Source organism: Gobio gobio, assembly GCF_949357685.1.
Source record: "Gobio gobio genome assembly, chromosome: 9".
NCBI classification, from domain to species: Eukaryota; Metazoa; Chordata; class Actinopteri; order Cypriniformes; family Gobionidae; genus Gobio; species Gobio gobio.
In genome coordinates, this window is record NC_137115.1 from 54250685 (window position 1) to 54272178 (window position 21494).

The 21494-nt window shown below is 35.7% G+C and overlaps 2 protein-coding genes across 4 annotated transcripts in view; one reads left to right on the forward strand and one right to left on the reverse strand.

Annotated features, from left to right (window-relative positions):
• Positions 1 to 21494, reverse strand: part of ss18l2 (ss18, like 2) — a 692656-nt gene that overhangs the window by 643641 nt on the left and 27521 nt on the right. The gene's annotated exons all lie outside the window — the stretch shown is intronic.
• The window catches only part of garre1 (granule associated Rac and RHOG effector 1), an 82937-nt gene that overhangs the window by 39245 nt on the left and 22198 nt on the right, over positions 1 to 21494 (forward strand). For all 3 annotated transcript variants that reach the window (XM_079825801.1, XM_079825802.1, XM_079825803.1), the window contains exons 2-7: positions 1130 to 2400; positions 13120 to 13332; positions 16002 to 16142; positions 16776 to 16871; positions 17248 to 17409; positions 19511 to 19669. In XM_079825801.1, coding sequence (XP_079681927.1) covers positions 1897 to 2400; positions 13120 to 13332; positions 16002 to 16142; positions 16776 to 16871; positions 17248 to 17409; positions 19511 to 19669 — 1275 coding nt within the window. In that variant the 5' untranslated portion in view covers positions 1130 to 1896. The remainder of the gene's footprint in view (positions 1 to 1129; positions 2401 to 13119; positions 13333 to 16001; positions 16143 to 16775; positions 16872 to 17247; positions 17410 to 19510; positions 19670 to 21494) is intronic.

Genomic DNA, 21494 nt, shown 5'->3' on the forward strand with positions numbered 1-21494 from the left:
TTAATAACTTTAGCTTTTATAAGCATTAATCTATCAATTTATACAGTGAAAACTATGCAGTGTTATTTTACATTTCCTTACTTTATTAGATTTCTTTGTAGGTTTGTTCTTTCCTGTAATATTAATGTTAGCAGATCTTCCGAATGCCTGCACACTGGTCCATTTACACATAGATGTTTTATATTTTGTTCAAACTTTGCGGTTTCTTTTGCTATGGATATTTTACTTTTCAGATTATAAAGCAATGTTAATTATGTTCTTAATTATGTTTTTTTTATTTTATAAAAAAAATAAAATAAAGTATAATAAAAAGAACTGGTAAGAATACTGTTAAAGTACCGGATCGATAAGCAGTATCGGTAAGAGTAGTAATACCATTAAAACCTTAACGATACAGATCCTTATTAGTAATACAGTGGAAATTAGTAGATTTGGTTAGCATGTTGATTTACGGTGTGCGCCCCTAAAATTTCTGGTTGTGCCCCTAAAATTTTCAGTTGGGGGCCACTGTGCTCCTAGTGAAAAAAGTTAGTCTGGAGCCCTGTAAACGGCTCCAGCTAGCCTAGCTTAGCACAAAGACTGGAGGTAAACGGCTCCAGCTAGCCTAGCTTAGCACAAAGACTGGAGGTAAATGGCTCCAGCTAGCCTAGCTTAGCACAAAGACTGGAGGTAAATGGCTCCAGCTAGCCTAGCTTAGCACAAAGACTGGAGGTAAACGGCTCCAGCTAGCCGACTGCTCAATAAGTGACAAAATAACACCAACGTTTTCCTATTTACATGTGATGTGTATAGTTAAATCGCGTACTAAATAGGAAAATGTTGGTGTTATTTTGTCACTTATTGAGCAGTATTCTAGCTTACCTCCATTCTTTGTGCTAAGCTAGGCTAGCGGTGTGAGAATGGTGTGTACGGACTTGTCTAACTCTGGGGGATACGGCGAATATACGCTAAAGTACCAAAAAGTCGACGTGTTCCTTTAATGACCACCAGAGAAACTGTACTGCAATCAGTGTGGAGTTTGAAAACAAACGTCTGATCAAATCAACATGAAACGCTTGGAAACAAATGTCAAAACACATCCTCCCTGCGATATCTCACTGACGGAGTTCTCTCTTTGTCTCTTTCGCAGGAAATGACCGAGAGGCCTTACAGATAATTTGTGCTTTTGTTGCTGCAGTCCGCGTTTGTCGAGAGACCCCTATCTGGAAGCACATTTGTTTCCGTTGTGAGTATTAACTACCTCAGGCTCTGGAAAGCGATCGAGGGAATCCGGCGATCTCGTCTGTTCTACCAGCCCCCCCTGCTCGACCCCTGACCCCCCAGAAACCCTCTGACCGACTGGATCCGTCAGAGCGGCACAGGCCACATCACCCTGGAGCTCACGCCAATCCGTGCTTGCTGTTGAACGGTGTCACTGTTTTTCCTCTTCTGAAAATTCACATGGTTTTTGCCGACAGATTTTTAAGATTTTTCTATTTTTATTAGAGGCCTACGGAAAGAGTTCGGAAAGAAGGGTTTTTCACTTTCAATTGAAGGATTGATTATGCACTTTGGATCGAAGCTGTATTTGGTGTGATAATCTTTATTTCCTCGTGAGGCGCCTGTAAACCAGTTCTAAGGGAAAATACCTGACGCTAGTGCCGTTTCACTGGGATATAAGCGGGAACGTTTTGATGTGAGTTGCAGCTGGGCTGCAAGATTTCCTCTCATCTTCCTTTCGCTCTCCATCCCTCAGGAGCGGAAACCGGTCATGACTTCCCCTCTGATGGGATCTTTAAGCTATCTATTTACTTGATTCCAGGAGACCCAAATTAGGCATCGAGACACACACACATTGAAAAGTCAAGAGTTGTCCGCTTCGTGAGGACAGACACTTCCTGGGCGCATTGAATACTTATGTATTGTTGCAGTGCGCAAGAAAGTAAAATGGACTACAAGCTGCGCTTTTTGCTTGGCGGGTCCAAGCACAAAGTGCAGCAGCACCAGCAGTTCCAGTTGCCCGAGCTCAGCCGGACCCTCAGCGCCCCGTTGGGCACTTCTTGCTCCACCCCTTCTCCCATGGCAACAATTGGCTCCTCCCCTTCCGGCTGTCATGCCCCGCCCCCAGGCACCACCACGGCGATCGCGGACATCCAGCAGGGCATCTCCAAATACCTGGACGCGTTGAACGCGTTTTGCCGTGCGAGCGCGTTCCTGACCGAGCTCTTTGGCAGCGTTTTCCGGGACTCCCGTTACTCCAAAGCGGCTATGCAACTGAAGGACGTGCAGGAACATGTCATGGAAACGACCAGCCGGCTCACCACAGCAATAAAGCCCGAGATCGGCAAAATGCTGATGGAGCTCAGCGCAGGCGCGGCGAACTTCAAAGACCAGAACGACTTCAGCCTGCAGGACGTTGAGGTAGGTCGCCCGGGAGAAACCTTCAGATATTATTACATGTTAAAGGGTTAGTTCACCCAAAAATGAAAATTCTGTCATTAATTACTTACCCTCATGTCGTTCGACACCCGTCAGACCTCCGTTCATCTTCAGACACAAATTAAGATATTTTAGTTGAAATCTGATGCTCTGAAAGGCCTCCATTGGCTCAATGGCACGGTTCACTCTCAAGACCCTTAAAAGCTACTAAAGACGTCGTTACGAAGTCCATCTCACTACAGTGGTTCTACAATAACTTTATGAATCGGCGAGAATAGTTTTTGTGCGCAAAAAACCCTAAATAACGACTTACATAGTGATGACGATTTCAAAACACGGCCTCATGAAGCTTCGAAGTGTTATGAGTCAGTGAGTCGATTCAGCGGTTTGAATCGCCAAATTTCAGCAGTTTGACACGCGATCCGAATCATGATTCGACTCACTGATTCATAACGCTTCGAAGCTTCATGAGGCCGTGTTTTGAAATCGTCATCACTATGTAAGTCGTTATTTAGGGTTTTTTTGCGCACAAAAACTATTCTCGCCGATTCATAAAGTTATTGTAGAACCACTGTAGTGAGATGGACTTTGTAACGACGTCTTTAGTGCCTTTTAAGGGTCTTGAGAGTGAACCGTGCCATTGTGCCAATGGAGGCCTTTCAGAGCATCAGATTTCAACTAAAATATCTTCATTTGTGTCTGAAGATGAACGGAGGTCTGACGGGTGTCGAACGACATGAGGGTAAGTAATTAATGACAGAATTTCATTTTTGGGTGAACTAACCCTTTAATATTTTATTGAGAATTTTGAAAGTCCACATGCATCAAAATGATAAGTACAATGTAGATTTAATCTTTAAACAAGTACATTATCGTCTGAAAAAGTCTTAAAACTACAATTTGTGACACACTAACAGTAGTATTTTTAAATTAGGTGGAGTTTCTCGTCCGCTATTGACGCTTGCTGGTTGGTGCGAGCTGGTTGCTGGTTTTATACTCATCCATATGGAACTATTAGTTATAAATATTATATTTAGCTAGCTACTGTTATGTTGTAATGCTTAATATTTGAAACAACCAATAAATTCGTATAACGTCTTACATTTGGGTATTTAAGATGGGTTGAAGGTAGGGATGAAACGGTATGGAAATTTCACATCACGGTTATAGTGACCCAAATTATCACGGTTATCAATATTATCACGGTTTTGTTCAAATTAGATGAAAGTGTTCAAAAAGAACAGATGCACGCACTTAAAACATTTCAACAAGTTTTATATTTGAAAATCAACAAACAGCAAATAACTAAAGCAGCTCTATGCACTTTAAGATATATTCTGTGGGATTTCCTTCCTTATAATGGCCGTCATCAATAGCAACGCATAACACATAAATAATAATAATTTGTCGTAAATATAATCTCTAATATTATCTCTGTAAATATATTCTCAAGCAATATTCTCATCAGTGTTCAGCAATGATGCATTTAAATCTAGCATATTTTGCGTAAGAGCCCAAACAGTATCCTAGTGAAATAATGCATATCCATATTTCCATATGATTTGACAGTTTATTTTATTAAATATCAAAATGTATGCATCATACCTGACACCTAGATGATCACTTTACAGTCAGTTTTATGACTGTCATTCTCTTCAAATGCTAGTGAAGTTTGAAACGTGTATAACGTTACCAATGTTGTATATAACTTTAGAGACGGTCCCTAAATTCGCCAGCATCATATCAGATGCGCTGTGGTTCTGCTGTGTTTTTTTTTAAACCATTTTCGCTGCTGAAATAGAACAAAAACAGTCAATCACTGTATGATGAGTGAATCTCTTGCATACATCGCACACACATCTCCGCTTTGAGAGCAGATTTCAGCGAGTGAGCGCGGCGCGCGCTCTGAACAAAACTCTGCTAATCTCTCAATAGAAACACGTGTGATTGGTTATAATGCGCAACGTGATTATAACCGATGGCTTTTGAGAAGACTAAGTTAAACCGCCAAAGTGGCTAATGTTAGTGTGCAGCTGAAATAACGCTACACTCGCAAATGGCGGTTGTTAATGTCAAGCCCTGATTATTATCCCTTAAATGTCACCCTAGTCTTGTCTGAATTTGTTCGTTCGCATCACATTATTATTTCCCAGACGTAGTTTTGGTATTGAGGTCAAAGTTCACTTGCCTTGCGTTCGTAGTTTTGAAGTGTTTTCCCTATTACAGCGACTTTCTTCTGGCATGTTCTGCAGACAGGGTGACCATCTTCGATTAAGTTTCCCTCAGGACTTTTGTAAAAGCCAAAATATGACCACACCTCAGATTTGGTCCTTTTAGAGGCTGAACAATCTCCCGATCTCATTCAAAACACAGCGGTGCGTTGCGCAACAGACTGTCGCTGACTGGACAAGATTTACCACGAGTTTTTACAATCGTGATAATCACACGCGGTTTTAATGATAATTAAATTTTATGCGATATTACTAACCGTCACTAAATTTTATCGTGAAACCGGTAATCGTTTCATCCCTAGTTGGAGATTATCCTAACTTTAAAGGGTTAGTTCACCCAAAAATGAAAATTCTGTCATTAATAACTGACCCTCATGTCGTTCGACACCCGTCAGACCTCCGTTCATATTCAGACACAAATGAAGATATTTTAGTGTAAATCTGATGGCTCTGAAAGGCCTCCATTGGCTCAATGGCACGGTTCACTCTCAAGACCCTTAAAAGACACTAAAGACGTCGTTACAAAGTCCATCTCACTACAGTGGTTCTACAATAACTTTATGAATCGGCGATAATAGTTTTTGTGCGCAAAAAAACCCTAAATAACGACTTACATAGTGATGACGATTTCAAAACACGGCATCATGAAGCTTCGAAGCGTTATGAATCAGTGAGTCGAATGATGATTCGGATCGTGTGTCAAACCGCCAAACTGCTGAAATTTGGCGATTCAAACCACTGAATCGACTCACTGATTCATAACGCTTCGAAGCTTCATGATGCCGTGTTTTGAAATCGTCATCACTATGTAAGTCGTTATTTAGGGTTTTTTTGCGCACAAAAACTATTATCGCCGATTCATAAAGTTATTGTAGAACCACTGTAGTGAGATGGACTTTGTAACGACGTCTTTAGTGCCTTTTAAGGGTCTTGAGAGTGAACCGTGCCATTGAGCCAATGGAGGCCTTTCAGAGCCATCAGATTTACACTAAAATATCTTCATTTGTGTCTGAAGATGAACGGAGGTCTGACGGGTGTCCAACGACATGAGGGTAAGTCATTAATGACAGAATTTTCATTTTTGGGTGAACTAACCCTTTAAGAAGTCATTTACGATGAATTTTAAGAACATTCTTTTCGTGAATATGAATACTACTTAAATTTTATCTTAAGAACAATCATAAGAAAAAAGATGAGGAGAATTTTTGGGAATACAAAATATGCTTATATTTTTTCTTAAGTTCGAAAATCAGAAGAAATTGGCAGTTAAGAATAATTTAATTCTTAGGAATGTTTTGTGAATCCGGCCTCTGGTCGAGATAAAAAGACTGAAACGGTAATTGCTCCGCCCAACAGTCCCTTTAGCAGTCTGTGGGTGAGACTAGCAACTCAGGGGTTAAGTGTCTCCCTCAAAGAACAATTCTAGGACAGGAATTTTTAATAAATGCAGCCCTACCTGGGATCAAACCTGACGTTTGTGCAAGTCGTCCTGAAGCTTACCATCAGCCTGTTGCTACTCCAGACTGATTATTTTTCAAAGGCGAGGAGAAGCTTCCAGATCTTTTATAGAGGAATTCCTCTGTTCTGAGATTTTCGGAAACCAGATGCTCTTTCTCTCTCTCTCTCTCTCTCTCTCTCTCAGTCCAAGAGGACATAGTTTCTAGTTTGTGCGGTGTGAGTGTAGCTGTGCTGGTCAGTCTCCATGTCTCGACTCGAGGGACACATACGAGCTGAAATGATGCCTTTATGAGCGAGGGTTTGCGCCCCGGTGGATGTGGTCATGCTCCGAGCAGGAAGGCTTCACACCGCAGGCCTTTAAAACGGGGACTAGAGAACAACCTTACAAAGTCTCGTGCCAAAACACAAAACGCCAAAGTTTTCAAAGTATGAAACGGGATATTCTGTTAATTCCAAATTCTTTCCCCCTGAACGTGTTTACTGTGGAATGCATTCAAATATTGAAAGTGTTTTATAATGTTTGCACAAGCAAAAATGTCCTGAATACTCAAACAGAAACGTTGCAGCTCGTCCGAAACAACCACTCCGGAAAGATCCGGCTCAGTTTTCAAGTGTTTACCTCTTGTATTTTTGTCTTGTCGTGTGAACAAGGGCTTCTGGGATGCTTTTTTTTCACATGCAGAATGTTAAAAACATACCAGTTATCTAATCATGAGGACTTTTAAAATTCTATTTTCAACATTTTATCTTGTAATAATGACTTGGCATGTCATATTATTGACCTTTTATCTAATAATGAGGACTTTTAAAATCCTATTTTCAACATTTTATCTTATAATTATGACTTAGCATGTCATATATTTTTGACCTTTTATCTAATAATGAGGACTTTTAAAATCCTATTTGTGACTTTTTATCTAATAATGAGGACTTTTAAAATCCTATTTTTGACCTTTTATCTAATAATGAGGACGTTTAAAATCCTATTTGTGACTTTTTATCTAATAATGAGGACTTTTAAAATCCTATTTTTGACCTTTTATCTAATAATGAGGACTTTTAAAATCCTATTTTTGACTTTTTATCTAATAATGAGGACTTTTAAAATCCTATTTTTGACTTTTTATCTAATAATGAGGACTTTTAAAATCCTATTTTTGACTTTTTATCTAATAATGAGGACTTTTAAAATCCTATTTTCAACATTTTATCTTATAATTAAGACTTAGCATGTCATATTTTTGACCTTTTATCTAATAATGAGGACTTTTAAAATCCTATTTTTGACTTTTTATCTAATTATGAGGACTTTTAAAATCATATTTTTGACTTTTTATCTAATATTGAGGACTTTTAAAATCCTATTGTCAACATTTTATCTCTTAATTATGACTTTATGATAATTGGAATGAGCTGATCAGTAATATAGTTGAATATTTAGTGTCCCCAACATTATAATATTTCATAAATATATATCCTGAATACTCAAACAGAAACGTTGCAGCTCGTCCGAAACAACCACTCCGGAAAGATCCGGCTCTGTTTTCAAGCGTCTTGTATTTTTGCGTATGCTTTTTTTGACATGCAGAATACCAGTTCTGCTGCCTTAAAAACTGACCTGGGATGCTTTGCAATGGTTGCAATGCTTTTGGGAAATGCATGAAAAGTGTCACTGTTTATTAACTGAACTCGTGAACAAAACCAGAGGAGATGTTTCTCAAATGCACACACACATTAGCAGCGCACACGCGCACTCTCTGTAAACACAGCACAGGCTTTACAGGCGGCAGCTAGTGTCTATTCAGCGTCTTGTATTTGCTAATGAGCGTTTTTGTTTGCAAGTGGCCCTTCCTGCCTCGCGGGAATCTGCCTGTTGTGTGTGCGAGAAGGGGCAAGTTCATTCTCCTGTTTACATTGGGCTGGCAGCGCGACAGCAGGGTATTCCCGTCCCCGGGGTGTTACCTGACACCATGATTGTCTCAATGAAGCCGCTACAGAAATACACCCGCTCGCATCGCTGGGCCAATCAGCTGCTCTCTCTTGGGTCTCGGCATGCCCTCAATAAGAATACTGACCCTAGATCAGATTTCCAAACCGCGGTGTGATGTGATTTGTTTGCATATTGATTCTGAGAGGTTCTATTTTTATTAGCTTTGTTTCTCATTTGCACTGTTCTTTCACCATTTTAATATTATTGTCTTAATAATAATCATTTATTAATAATAATGCTAGTAAACATTGTACTGTTTACATTAACTGTTAATAATAATAATAACAAATTATTATTATTATTATTATTAGTAGTAGTAGTAGTAGTCATCGTAGTAGTAGCAATGATAACAATGAAAGTAAATATTATATTTTAATATTAATAATGGGTTACACTTTATTTGAAAGTGTCCTTGTTACATTTTAATTATACATTAAGTAATAATAATTAACTACATGTGCTTACTATAGGGTTAGTCACATTTAATTATGCACAAGTTATAGTTATTACAATGGTAACTACATGTAACAATGACACTAAAATAGTTACATGATAATAAATAACATGATGATAATCTGACCAGTCTTATTGTAATCATTGTACAGTAATATATTTTTAAAATTTTTAAAATTCCTTTTTTTGGTCTATATATTTATTGTTTGTATATGTATCCATAAAAATAAAACAAACAGAAGCTTCAGAGAAGCTTTACAGTGATGAGAGGAAATTAATTTTGATTTAGATGAAAAGCTAAAGTAAGTTTTTGATTGATTAATTTCTGTTGTAAAAACTGATTTTAAAAGTGAAAAAACGCATATAAAAATATATTGCACAAAATGAAAACAATGTTATTATTATTAAAGTCTTAATCCAAAAATTAAAAACTCATTAAAAAAATAAGCTTGATTTCGTCTCTTAAATGTATTAGTATGTGTTTTGGTCATATTTTAGACTCTTTTTAAAAATCTAATTTCAGCATTATCATTAGTCATAATTTTGAAATTCTGAGATTCAAAAAAATTGGATTTAAAGTCATAATTTCAATTGTTCATCTCACAATGACTTGGCATGTCATATTTTACTTTTTATCTAATAACGAGGACTTTTTAAATCATATTTTTGACTTTTTATCTAATAAAGAGGACTTAAAATCATATTTTCAACATTTTACCTTGTAATGAGGACTTAGCATGTCGTATTTTTGACTTTTTATCTCACTATTATGACTTAAAATCATATTTTACCTTTTATCTAATAATGAGGACTTTTTAAAATCATATTTTCAACATTTTTACCTTGTAATTATGACTTGGCATGTCGTATTTTGACTTTTATCTCACCATTATGACTTTTAAAATCATATTTTTTACTTTTTATCTAATAGTGAGGGCATTTTAAATCACATTTTCAACATTTTATCTTTTAATTATGACTTTATGAAAATTGAAATCAGCTGATCAGTAATTAAGTTGAATTTTTATTCATTATAATATTTTATATATATAAAAGATAAATATTTAAAAGAGAGACCACTATAGTTACTACATGTAACGTAACAATGACACTAAAATAGTGTTGCATAATAATAATAATGTGACCAGTGTTATTGTAATCATTGTACAGTAATATATTTCCCACATTTTACAGTGTTTTTAGGTAAATCCTTTTTTTTTTTTTTGCTTTTTATGTCTAATATAGATTGTTTGTACAAAAATAGATTGCATGCATAAAAATTAAGTAAAAGTTGCGAATGGGATGATCATGACAATCACTGTTATGTTTCGTCTCTGTGCGTGAAAATCAATAATCAACTTTAAGTGCTTTTTCTGCGATTTACACTTTTATTGCATGTTTTATTTTTCTGCTACTCTAATTTTGTTCTAAGTTCCACTCTTTCCTGTGGTTCTGACCAACAAGAGGACGAGTTAATGTTGAGCCTCTGAATAAAGAAGCTCAAGTAGGAACTTTACAGTTATTTGATTGATGCCCCTATTAGTCCAAATCCATCTTTAGCTCACATTTAAGACCGGTTCTTATACATGCCGTCCGCTCTCAGGTGTTCGAAGACTGAAACTGGCGCCACCTTGTTTTTCCTGTCTCCTGTTGCACAAGGCGGCATATTTCTGTCTTTACAACTTGGCCTGTAGATATTTTCAGCAGATACCTGTAAAAGAAACCCTTTCTGCTGTGGGTGGGGGTGACAGTCTCCTGCCTTCTCTCTTTATGAACACAAGCCATCCTGATTCGATTCTCTGAACACAACAGGACGAAGAACAGACTCAAAATGGTTCCAGTGTCTCTATATATTTTATTATTTTTTTACGAGCTTGTCTCCTCGTTCCCGTGCTGATGTGAGTCAGGAAAGACTCCCAATTTGGGAAGCGCTACAGCAGTATCCCTGTAAATCTGCTTCTGTGTCTGGGAATGTTCCGTTACTATCGGGATCGGCCGCTGTTTCCCAGAACTTCAGGCGGTGTCTGGTGCGCTGACCTCCACGGTTTTTGGTTCTGCGTATTAATAAAACATCAGCACCAGATGTACACCAGCCTGAATGATGCTTTTGAAGTACATGTGCTTTAAAGAGCATTTTACATACATAAATGTTATTTTCAGATAAATGATCCTTGCATTTGAAATCACTTAAAGGTCCCGTTCTTCGTGTTTTTTTGAAGCTTTGATTGTGTTTACAGTGTGCAATATAACGTGTTCATGTTTCGCGTGTAAAAAAACACAGTATTTTTCACACTATTTACTTATCTGTATACCACTGTCCTAAAAACGGCTGGTGATTTCCTTGTGCTATAAAGTCCCTCCTTCAGAAACACGTAACGAGTTCTGATTGTGCAAGCGGTTCCTGTGCTGTGATTCGACCACAGCTTAGCGCACGTTGGAAAGGTCACGCCTCTTAACGGAGAGATGTATGCGTTCAATAATCTCTACAGCGTCCCTGGGAAAGCCAAACAAAGGTGATTTGACTCCTGGATGAAAATAACAGCGTCTCGATGACATGGCGATAAACACACGCAACAGTTCCTTTTCTCCACGCGACCGTCCGCTTCTCCACGTGGGACAGCAACAAGACCGCGCCCCCTTTTTCGCGTTTCTTTGTGGGCGGAGGTTAGTCTGTTCTACTGACGTAATTAAAGCAGGAAGTACCAGGATGTAGTCCAAGCCAGCCGTTCGCTGTAGGCTTTGAAAGGGAACTTCTGTTAAATAAAATATCTCGCTTGGCATTGAACTTTGAGCTTTATAATTTTACAGGTATTATTTATGCTCTAACAGCAACATTACACACTAACTAAAGTTTGAACAATGGAATCGCGAAGAACAGGACCTTTAAATCACTTCTTTTGATGAAAGTAGAATTTGTGAAATGCATTGATGGATCATTCACAATAGTGTTAGACCGATATATCGGGCCGATATGTGCGATTTTTACGTGTATCGGCCGATACACGGATGCTTCGTTCGCCGATATTTTTCCCCTGCATTATTTACAGACAGGCGTCCACAGGGCAGCTCTCACCGTCTTCAAACTCTCTTGCTCTCTCTCGCGCATATTAATCAAAATCAATTGAGAATTGACACGATGGTAAAAGGTGGAAAGACTGAAGTTTCACGTGGAGCATTGGGAGATTTTTTCCTGAATTACCGCTGGTGTTGCTCTACAAGAGATTCAGTGAAGTGCACCTACACTCTAAAAAATGCTGGTTAGAAATAACCCAAGTTGGGTTGAAAATGGACTAACCCATCAATTTGGGTTGTTTTAACCCAGCGATTGGGTTGTTTTAAGCAAACATTTAACCCAACCGCTGGGTCAAAACAAACCAATTGCTGGGTTAGTCCATATTCAACCCTACTTGGGTTATTTTTAACCCAGCATTTTTTAGAGTGTAACCATTAAATACATATATCATATATCAAATTGATCTACAATATTTCCTTTATAAGAAACCCTTTTCATTTTTTTGAAATTCAATTAAATTCCTTATAAATGAGGGAAAATAGTGTATCAGTCATATTTCAAAAATATTCTATTACCATGCATTTTATGGACATAAAGGCATTTTAAAACTGTTTTGCTAAAAAAAAAAGTTTTATCTTAAAAACCGTATTTGTCATTGACCCATAAAATATAAAATAAACAATAATATAAAATGAAATATTTGATGCTATGACATAATAATAATATAAAATCAAATAAATTAAAAAAGGTGCCTTGAATTGACATTTATAATGTTACAAAAGATTTCTATTTCAAATAAATGCTGTTCTTTTGAACTTTCTTCAAAGAATCTCGAAAAAAAGAAAATGTATCACAGTTTCCACAAAAATATGAAGCAGCACAATGTTTACAACATTGATAATAATCATAAATGTTAAAAATAACCCAAGTTGGGTTGAAAATGGACTAACCCAGCGATTTGGGTTGTTTTAACCCAGCGATTTGGGTTGTTTTAACCCAGCGATTGGGTTGTTTTAAGCAAACATTTAACCCAACCGCTGGGTCAAAACAAACCAATTGCTGGGTTAGTCCATATTCAACCCAACTTGGGTTATTTTTAACCCAGCATTTTTTAGAGTGTAACCATTAAATGACTAGGTTGTAAATAGTTTTGAAATGAAGTATAGTACAGTTAGTGTGCACTTTATTATGATGCTTGCTTGTTGATACTGTGTGCAATAGTGTAATTATTTTATTTATGCTTAAATATTTATTTTCACCACTGAACTCTTTTTTTTCTTGTTCTACCTCACCTGTTTTTACTATTTGTTAAATATTGTTTTTTTTTTTTAGTTCAATAAATGTTCCTTTTTTTTAAATTGTAAATTTTAAATTATCCTGATCATTGTGTCATTTTTATGTTGTAAATTGAGGGAGCAAAAGCAGTATCGGCTCCAGAAAATCGGCAGCCCGTATCGGTATCGGCACTAAAAAAATCCATATCGGTCGATCCCTAATTCACAATAAGTCCAGGGATGTGATTTAAGGACTAAAGGCTTGATGTTCCTCTTCCTCAGGTGCTGGGCCGCTGCTTCCTGACGGTGATGCAGGTGCATTTTCAGTTCCTGTCGCAGGCGTTGCAGAAAGTCCAGCCGGTGGCACAGTCCTGCCTGGCGGAGGCGCTGGCACAGGTTCAGGAGAGACGTGGAAATGCCCACACGCAGAACACAAACCCCGGGCCCCTGACGGAGCTGGAGGAAGCCATCCGCTCATGGAGAGGAGCGTCAGAGGTAAACACCAATCAATGCACGGCCAGCCGGCCCGCAGGCAACAAGCCCTGACACATTACTTTAAAATGATTGATTTCATTATAATCATTGCATTTTATATTTAAAAAGGTATCGTTATATATACTTATTGTTTTTTTTTTGGTGAGATTTACCCATGTTTTGGTCCTAATATGATTTCTGATATCCAGTTTGTCATGCGATTCAGTTCAAACTGCATGCCTAAAGTGCTTTAAAAATAAAAATAAACTAAATAATTTTGTCAGGGCATTTTGACTCAAATACATCAATGTTTAAAATATTTTAAATATATGTATTTTAATATTTATTATATTATATTACATTATATAATATTATGTAATCTATTATTAATTATATTATGTTTTATAAAACAAATACTTTTGAGATTTACCCAGATCTTGTCTTAATGTTTATGCAACATCCATTCTGTCATCCTCTTCAGTTCAGACTGCATACTATGCAAATACCTACTTAAACTTTATTTTAAAATTAAAATAAATAAATAAACACTGGTGCAATTGAGTCAACAAGCTCTGGAAAAATGTATTTTAATGTGTATAATATAAAATTAGCATAACATTATGTATATGTATATGTATATGTATATGTATATATATATATATATATATATATATATATATATATATATATATATATATATATATATATATATATATATATATATATATATATATATATATATATATATATATATATATATATATATATATATATATATATATATATATATATATATATATATATATATATATATATTTATTTATTTATTTATTTATTTATATTATATATACATATATACATACATATATATATATATATATATATATATATATATATATATATATACATATATATACATATATATATATATATATATATATATATATATATATATATATATATATATATATATATATGTATATATATGTATATATATGTATATATATGTATATATATATATATATATATATATATATATATATATATATATATATATATATACATATATATACATATATATACATATATATATATATATATATATATATATATATATATATATATATATATATATATATGTATATATATGTATATATATGTATATATATATATATATATATATATATATATATATATATATATATATATATATATATATATATATATATATATATATATACATATATATACATATATATATATATATATATATATATATATATATATATGTATGTATATATGTATATATAATATAAATAAATAAATAAATAAATAAATATATATATATATATATATATATATATATATATATATATATATATATATATATATATATATATATATATATATATATATATATATATATATATATATATATATATATATATATATATATATGTGTATATATATGTATGTATATATGTATATATAATATAAATAAATAAATAAATAAATATATATTTATATATAAATAGAAATAGAAATAGAAATAGAAATAGAATATAAATGTATAAATTATAATTAGGAATATTTTAATTTATATAACATTATGCATTTTTTTTATGCATGCATGCATACATACATACATACATGTATGTATTTTTAAATTCATATATATTAATTAAATGTATAAAATAAATATATGTATATTAATAATTTTATATACATGTATTATTTATGTAATATGTAAAAGAAAATGTGTGTGTGTGTGTGTATATATAAATGCATGTATGTGTATATTAGGGATGGAATGATTCGATAAACCACGACAAAATGTACTGACGGTTAATAATATAGTTTAAAATTTAATTATCATTAAAACCGCATTTGATAATCACGATTTTGAAAACTCGCGGTAAATCCTGTCCAGTCAGTCAGTCTGATGCAGCGCGTAACGCTGTTTTTTTTTAATGAGAAGAAAAGGCAGTGACAGCGCTGGGAGATTTTCCAGCCTTCTAAAAAGACCAAATCTGAGGTGTGGTCATATTTTGGCTTTTACAAAAGTCCTGAGGGTCACCCTGTCTGCAGAACATGCCAGAAGAGAGTCGCTGTAATAGGGGGAACACTTCAAAACTACGAAGTGTTTTCAGTGCGTGCATCTGTTCTTTTTTGAACACTTTCATCTCATTTGAACAAAACCGTGATAATATTGATAACCGTGATTAATTTGGGTCACTATAATCGTGATATGAAATGTGATTACCGTTTCATCCCTAGTGTATATTACATTATATTAATTACATTTATATTTATGCATTTAGCAGATGCTTTTATCCATTATATTATATTTATTATATTACATATTAATTATATTATATTTATTATTATATTATATTAATTATATATTATATTATATTAAATGATATTTTATTATATTATATTCATTATATTATATATTATATTTATTATATATTATATTATATGCTTGCTTTTGTGTAGATACTTTATCTAAACTGTTCCCTAAACAACAATCTGCATAGCTACCACAAATGCCCACCTAAACTACTGAAAATGAATGAATGAATGTTTGCAGTGTGGCAGGAAACACTGTTTTGTATGTTAAATGTGTGTGTGTGTGTGTGTGTGTGTGTGTGTGTGTGTGTGTGTGTGTGTGTGTGTGTGTGTTTCAGGTGACGGCGTGTCTCAGGGAGAGAGGGAGAGACTGCTGTCTGTCTGGCATTCAGGTACAGCAGCTCTTCTGCTCTCAGAACACCGCCATACCTGAACACCAGCTCAAAGAGCTCAATGCCAAGATCGACAACGCTCTACAGGTACACACACACACACACACACACACACACACACACACACACACACACACACACACACACACACACACACACACTGACTGACAACACTTACAACATCATGTTAAACACTAGTTTCTACTAGAACATTAGTCATTACAGTTGCTGTAAGATCATATTAAATGATAATCAAATGCTGCAAGAGTCAGTGATGACCGTAGTGGGTTATACCATGCCATCACAGTGTAATTGTGATAATTACTTGATAAAAGTCTAGTATTTACATTTATGCATTTGGCAGAATGCAAAGCAAGTTTTATAATTTTATCAGTTCATGCATTCCCGGGGAATCAAAGCAATGACCTTGGCTTAAGTGTTTGCGCTTTTTAATGTGCATGACATGCTATAATTAAATTAAACAATAGTTATATCAATGAATATCTTTAAGAATGTAATCACTTTTGTAAGTGAAATGCACAAATAAATAATGACCTGTTACAGGATTGGATATAGAAATGGAGATCTTTTAGTGTTATAAATATAGAAGTTTATAGTACCATAAAAAATATAAAGCTAATAATTTTGTATTCTGTTAAAAATGAGGCTTATTGTGAGGCACGGACTGACCCACTGACATTGTGTGCATGTGTATTTCAGGCGTATAAAGCGGCGTTAGACTCTTTGGGTCACAGTGAATACGCGCTGAAGGCCGGATTTCACCTTAATCCCAAATCAGTGGAAGCTGCTTTGCAGGTATGTTTGCCGTGTGTGGAATTACAGCTTAGTGCAGATTAGAGCTCCTTTCAGGATGTTCATGTGTTCATGCGGCACATATTCAAAGTCCCTTTCAAGGAAAGTCTGTTCACTTGCCTGCTATATTTGCTGCTATTTTGAGCATCCAAATCTACTTGAATGGGGGAATCCTGAAATCTCAAAAACTGCTTGCCGAACTCAATTATATAACATTTAAAATCAACTGTTCAAGCTGTTACTAGTAAACATGACTTTGTGGTTGCATCTTCACAGGCACATTTGTGTGTTGTCATTTATTTGGTTTAATTGTGTGTGTGTGTGTGTGTGTGTGTGTGTGCATATGAACAGCGTTTTGATTATTGCCATGTGCACGCAGGGCTGCTGCAGTGACGCTGAAGCCCAGCAGGCCGGACGGTTTCACGCCACGTCTCAGCCCATCCAGTGTGAATTACCCACAATCCCTGTCCAGATCGGCTCTCATCTCCTCCGAGGCGTTTCCTTCAACGAAAGCGCATCCGATAACCTCAAGCTTAAAACGGTACTCTGTCCTCTCTCAGAACGCAATGTTATGAATGACGACTCGACATAAGATCCAGCTGATAATGTAATCTGTGATAGCAAGTACACTAACAAGAAAGGATAAAACTAGATGGAACTTGCACATCTTACACTGGTATGTGAATCTCACAAAACCTGATATTTCACATGCAAAACAAAAATACTTGTATATTTTGCATTAAGAAACTGAAGCTTTTTAAAGACCATTAAGGTGTTTTTATTATTATTTTCATAACTATTTTCATTGTAAATGTGATGCACACTATACAAAAGTTTGGCCCCACTTTATATTAGGTGGCCTTAACTACTATGTACTTACATCAAAAAATAAGTACAATGTACTTACTGTGTTCAAATTGTATTGCAAAACACTTTTGCTGATATTGAGGTGGGATATGTGTAGGTTTAGGGACAGGTGTGGTGGTGTGGGTTACAGTGTCAACTGTGTAATTACAAATGTAACTACAGAAATTAATTACAGATGTAATTACATGCAGGTATTTTTTTAAATGTAAGTACAATGTAAAAACATGTATGTATACAATAAGTGCATTGTATCAAATTATTAATTAAAATGTTAGTACGTAGTAGTTAAGGCCACCTAATATAAAGTGGGTCCTTGGGGTCAGTAAAGGGAAAATAAATTTAAGGAATTAATACTTTTTAAGGCCCTTTCACACCGGACGCGTAACGAAAAAGCGAATATTTCGTGTGCGAATAGTTCGCGTTAAAACCATTCACACCAGCCGCGACGCGAGTTTGCGACGTTTCAGAGCTCCAACATTCCAAAACATTCGCGGCGACAGCTGAGAAACACGGACACGTAATCATTCAGTGGAGAAGAGCTTTTAATTTTCGTTAAAAGACAGAAGAAGGTTTTTGGTTTACCCAGTCTTAAAGATCAGAGAGTCTGAAGGGGAGTATGCTAATCTTGTACAAGAGCTAATACTTTATCATGGCCGATTTCGCACTTAAGTTACTTTCAAATGTCCGTGGGACAATTTGAGGAGCTCCTCCAGACAGAGACGGTAGCAGCGCATCTTACGACACACACACACACACACACACACACACACACACACACACACACACACACACACACACACACACACACACTGTCTTCAGGAACGGCTCGATCCGGAGCTGCTGTGTTTCCAGTTGAGTCACAATGTAAACATTTAAGTGCCACAGACACAGTCGTACTGACGGAAACGCATTCACTTTCTATAGTCGCGGACACAATTAGATTAAAAAAAAAAAATGTATTGATTATAATATCGTAATCTGTAGCCTACAGTGGGCAAACACAACTACATCTGTAATCTCGTGAGAAATGCGACACCTGGCAAAGGTTAATGTTGATGGAATGGCTAGTGACATCAACTGGACATTTCGTCACCTTTGTTTCCTTGTATGTGATTGGTTTAAGCCTTTTCTGTCGCTGCGAGTGTTAAAAAAAATCGACATCGAAATGAAAAAAAATAAACATTGTTTTTTCGCCGCAGCACATTCGCGTTCGGTGTGAAAGCTCTCATTACACAAACAGCTGATCAAAAAATAAAACCATTGCGCGAATTATTCGCGCGTCAAAATCGCGTCCAGTGTGAAAGGACCTTTATTCAGCAAGGATGCCTTAAATTGATTGAAAGTGACAGTAAAAAGATCTATAAGGATGCAAAAGATCTATTCATCGAAGAATCTTGAAAAATAAAATCCATCATTTTCCACAAAATGAAAATGAAGCATGAACATTGGTAATAATCATAAATGTTTCTTGAGCAGCAAATCCTCATATTAGAAGGATTTCTGAAGGATCATGTGACACTGAAGACTGGAGTAATGATGATAAATTCAGCTTTGATCACTGGAATAAATTACATTATATATTGACATAGAACACCATTATATTAAATTGCAATGTTTCACTGTATTTTTATATCTTGGTGAGCAGAATAGATCCCAAACTTTTAAAAAGTAGTGTCTATTATTTAAATTGTATAGTATTTTTTGTCAAATAAAACATCAGTGAACATTACAATAAAGAGAATCATCTAATTTCGTCGAATGTAATCTCTTCCCAGCATGCCGTGCTGCAGCTGATCAAAGATGCGGTGGATCAGAATGGTGTGGCCGTGCGGGACGACTCTCCCATCACAGAGGTGCTGAGCCAGGTGTGTCCCTCCAGCTGGAGAGGAGCCTGTAAGACCGCCGTACAGCTGCTGTTCGGACAGGCCGGACTGGTGAGTTTCACATCTTTGCATGTTTCACATTGCAGCTTATTCCAGACAGCGACTGGCCACTTGGACAGGAAGACGCATAAAACCACCAAACGCCATTCACTTCTTTTTGTGGTATATACATTTATACATTTAGCAGATGTTTTTATACAAGCAACCTCAAGTCAAGCCACCTTTATTTCTATAGCGCTTTATAAAATACAGATTGTTTCAGAACAGGAAAATGATGCATTTCGGCTGATGTCAGTTCAGTGTTGATTCAGTTCCGTTGTACAGATCATTAGTTTGGTAACACTTTATTTTAGTGTCCTTGATACATGTACTTACCATAGTAATAACAGTAAATGATGCATAATTACATGCAACTAACTCTCAACCAAAACCTAATCCTACCCTAAAGTAAGGACATGTTGTTAATTAATATTACTCAGTACTTAAATATATAATAGACCCTTTTCACATTTCCGGATTTCTCAGAGCGGAAGTCGTCATAGTTGGGTTAAATATTATAGCTGTGAATGAGAGAATGCATTAAATATTTTTTGTGTGCCCATTTGCTCACACAGCAAAAGGAAAAACGCCACAGTAGTGATTTCACAACTTTTAAAAAGAGGGAAAAATAGAGTAAGATTGATAACGGCAGTGAAAAGAGAGAAATATGTACATTTTTTACCATCACTCCCATAAACGCTATTACTAAACACCCTCACAGCAGTGGTAACTTTTTTTTATTGTAATTTGATGCAAAAGTAATAAAATACAAAGTATAGTGTTATAAATCTACATATAATTTTTTTTTAATGAAAATACAAAAAACGTTGCTGGATTTACGATATTGATGACCATTAAAACGCGTCATCACAGTCTGTGAAAAGGGTATATTACACTGTAACAATGACACCTAAAAATAGTGTAACCATTAGTTAATTTCATCTCTAAAGCACAAAAAAAATGTCATAGTCCAGCTCAATTCAGTTCTCAACTGATCAGTGTCAGTACAGTCAGATTGATATTGTTGAATATTAAGTGTCCCCAACTAAGCAAGCCAGAGGCGGCAGTGGCAAGGAACCCAAACTCCATCAGGTGACACAATGGAGGAAAAAAAAAACCTTGGGAGAAACCAGGCTCAGTCTGAGGGCCAGTTCTCCTTTGGCCTACGAACGAACGTGGTGTCATTATGACTCCGGTTGCATCACAAGTCAGAATTCAGATCAGGATGGCTAGCATTCAAATATTCATCCAGTTCCTTTTGCTTGAAGATCAATTCATCACGCTGGTATGGAGCCAAAGCCTGGCTATAGGGTCTGTGCGGAGGACCTGTCTGGTTCTTATGGTCTCTGCTGAGGATCTGTGCCATCGATGGCTGTCATTTCGACGAGGCCTTCACAGGGATTGTCTAGTAGACACGGTCTCTGCTGACGTTCAGGGCTGTGTTGTGGTCGTGTCTAGGTCTGATCTGGATATGGACTGGATCCGGCTGACTACGGTAACCTCGGGATAAGGATGAGACTAATATTAGCGTAGATGCCATTCTTCTTACGATGTAACAAGTACATTGGGTGTAATTGGAAGGGTTCCGGTTGACCTAATTGTTAGCTGATTTGAATAATAGAAATCAATAATGTTATGTATATGCCAGGTTAAAAAGACGTGTTTTTAGTCTAGTTTTAAACTGTCAGTGTGTGTCTGCTTCCCGAAGAATGCTAGGAAGACCATTCCAGAGTTTAGGTGCTAAATAGGAAAAGGATCGACCGCCTGCAGAAGATTTTGATATTCTAGGTATTATCAACTGGCCAGAATTTTGAGACCACAATAGACACGAAGGACT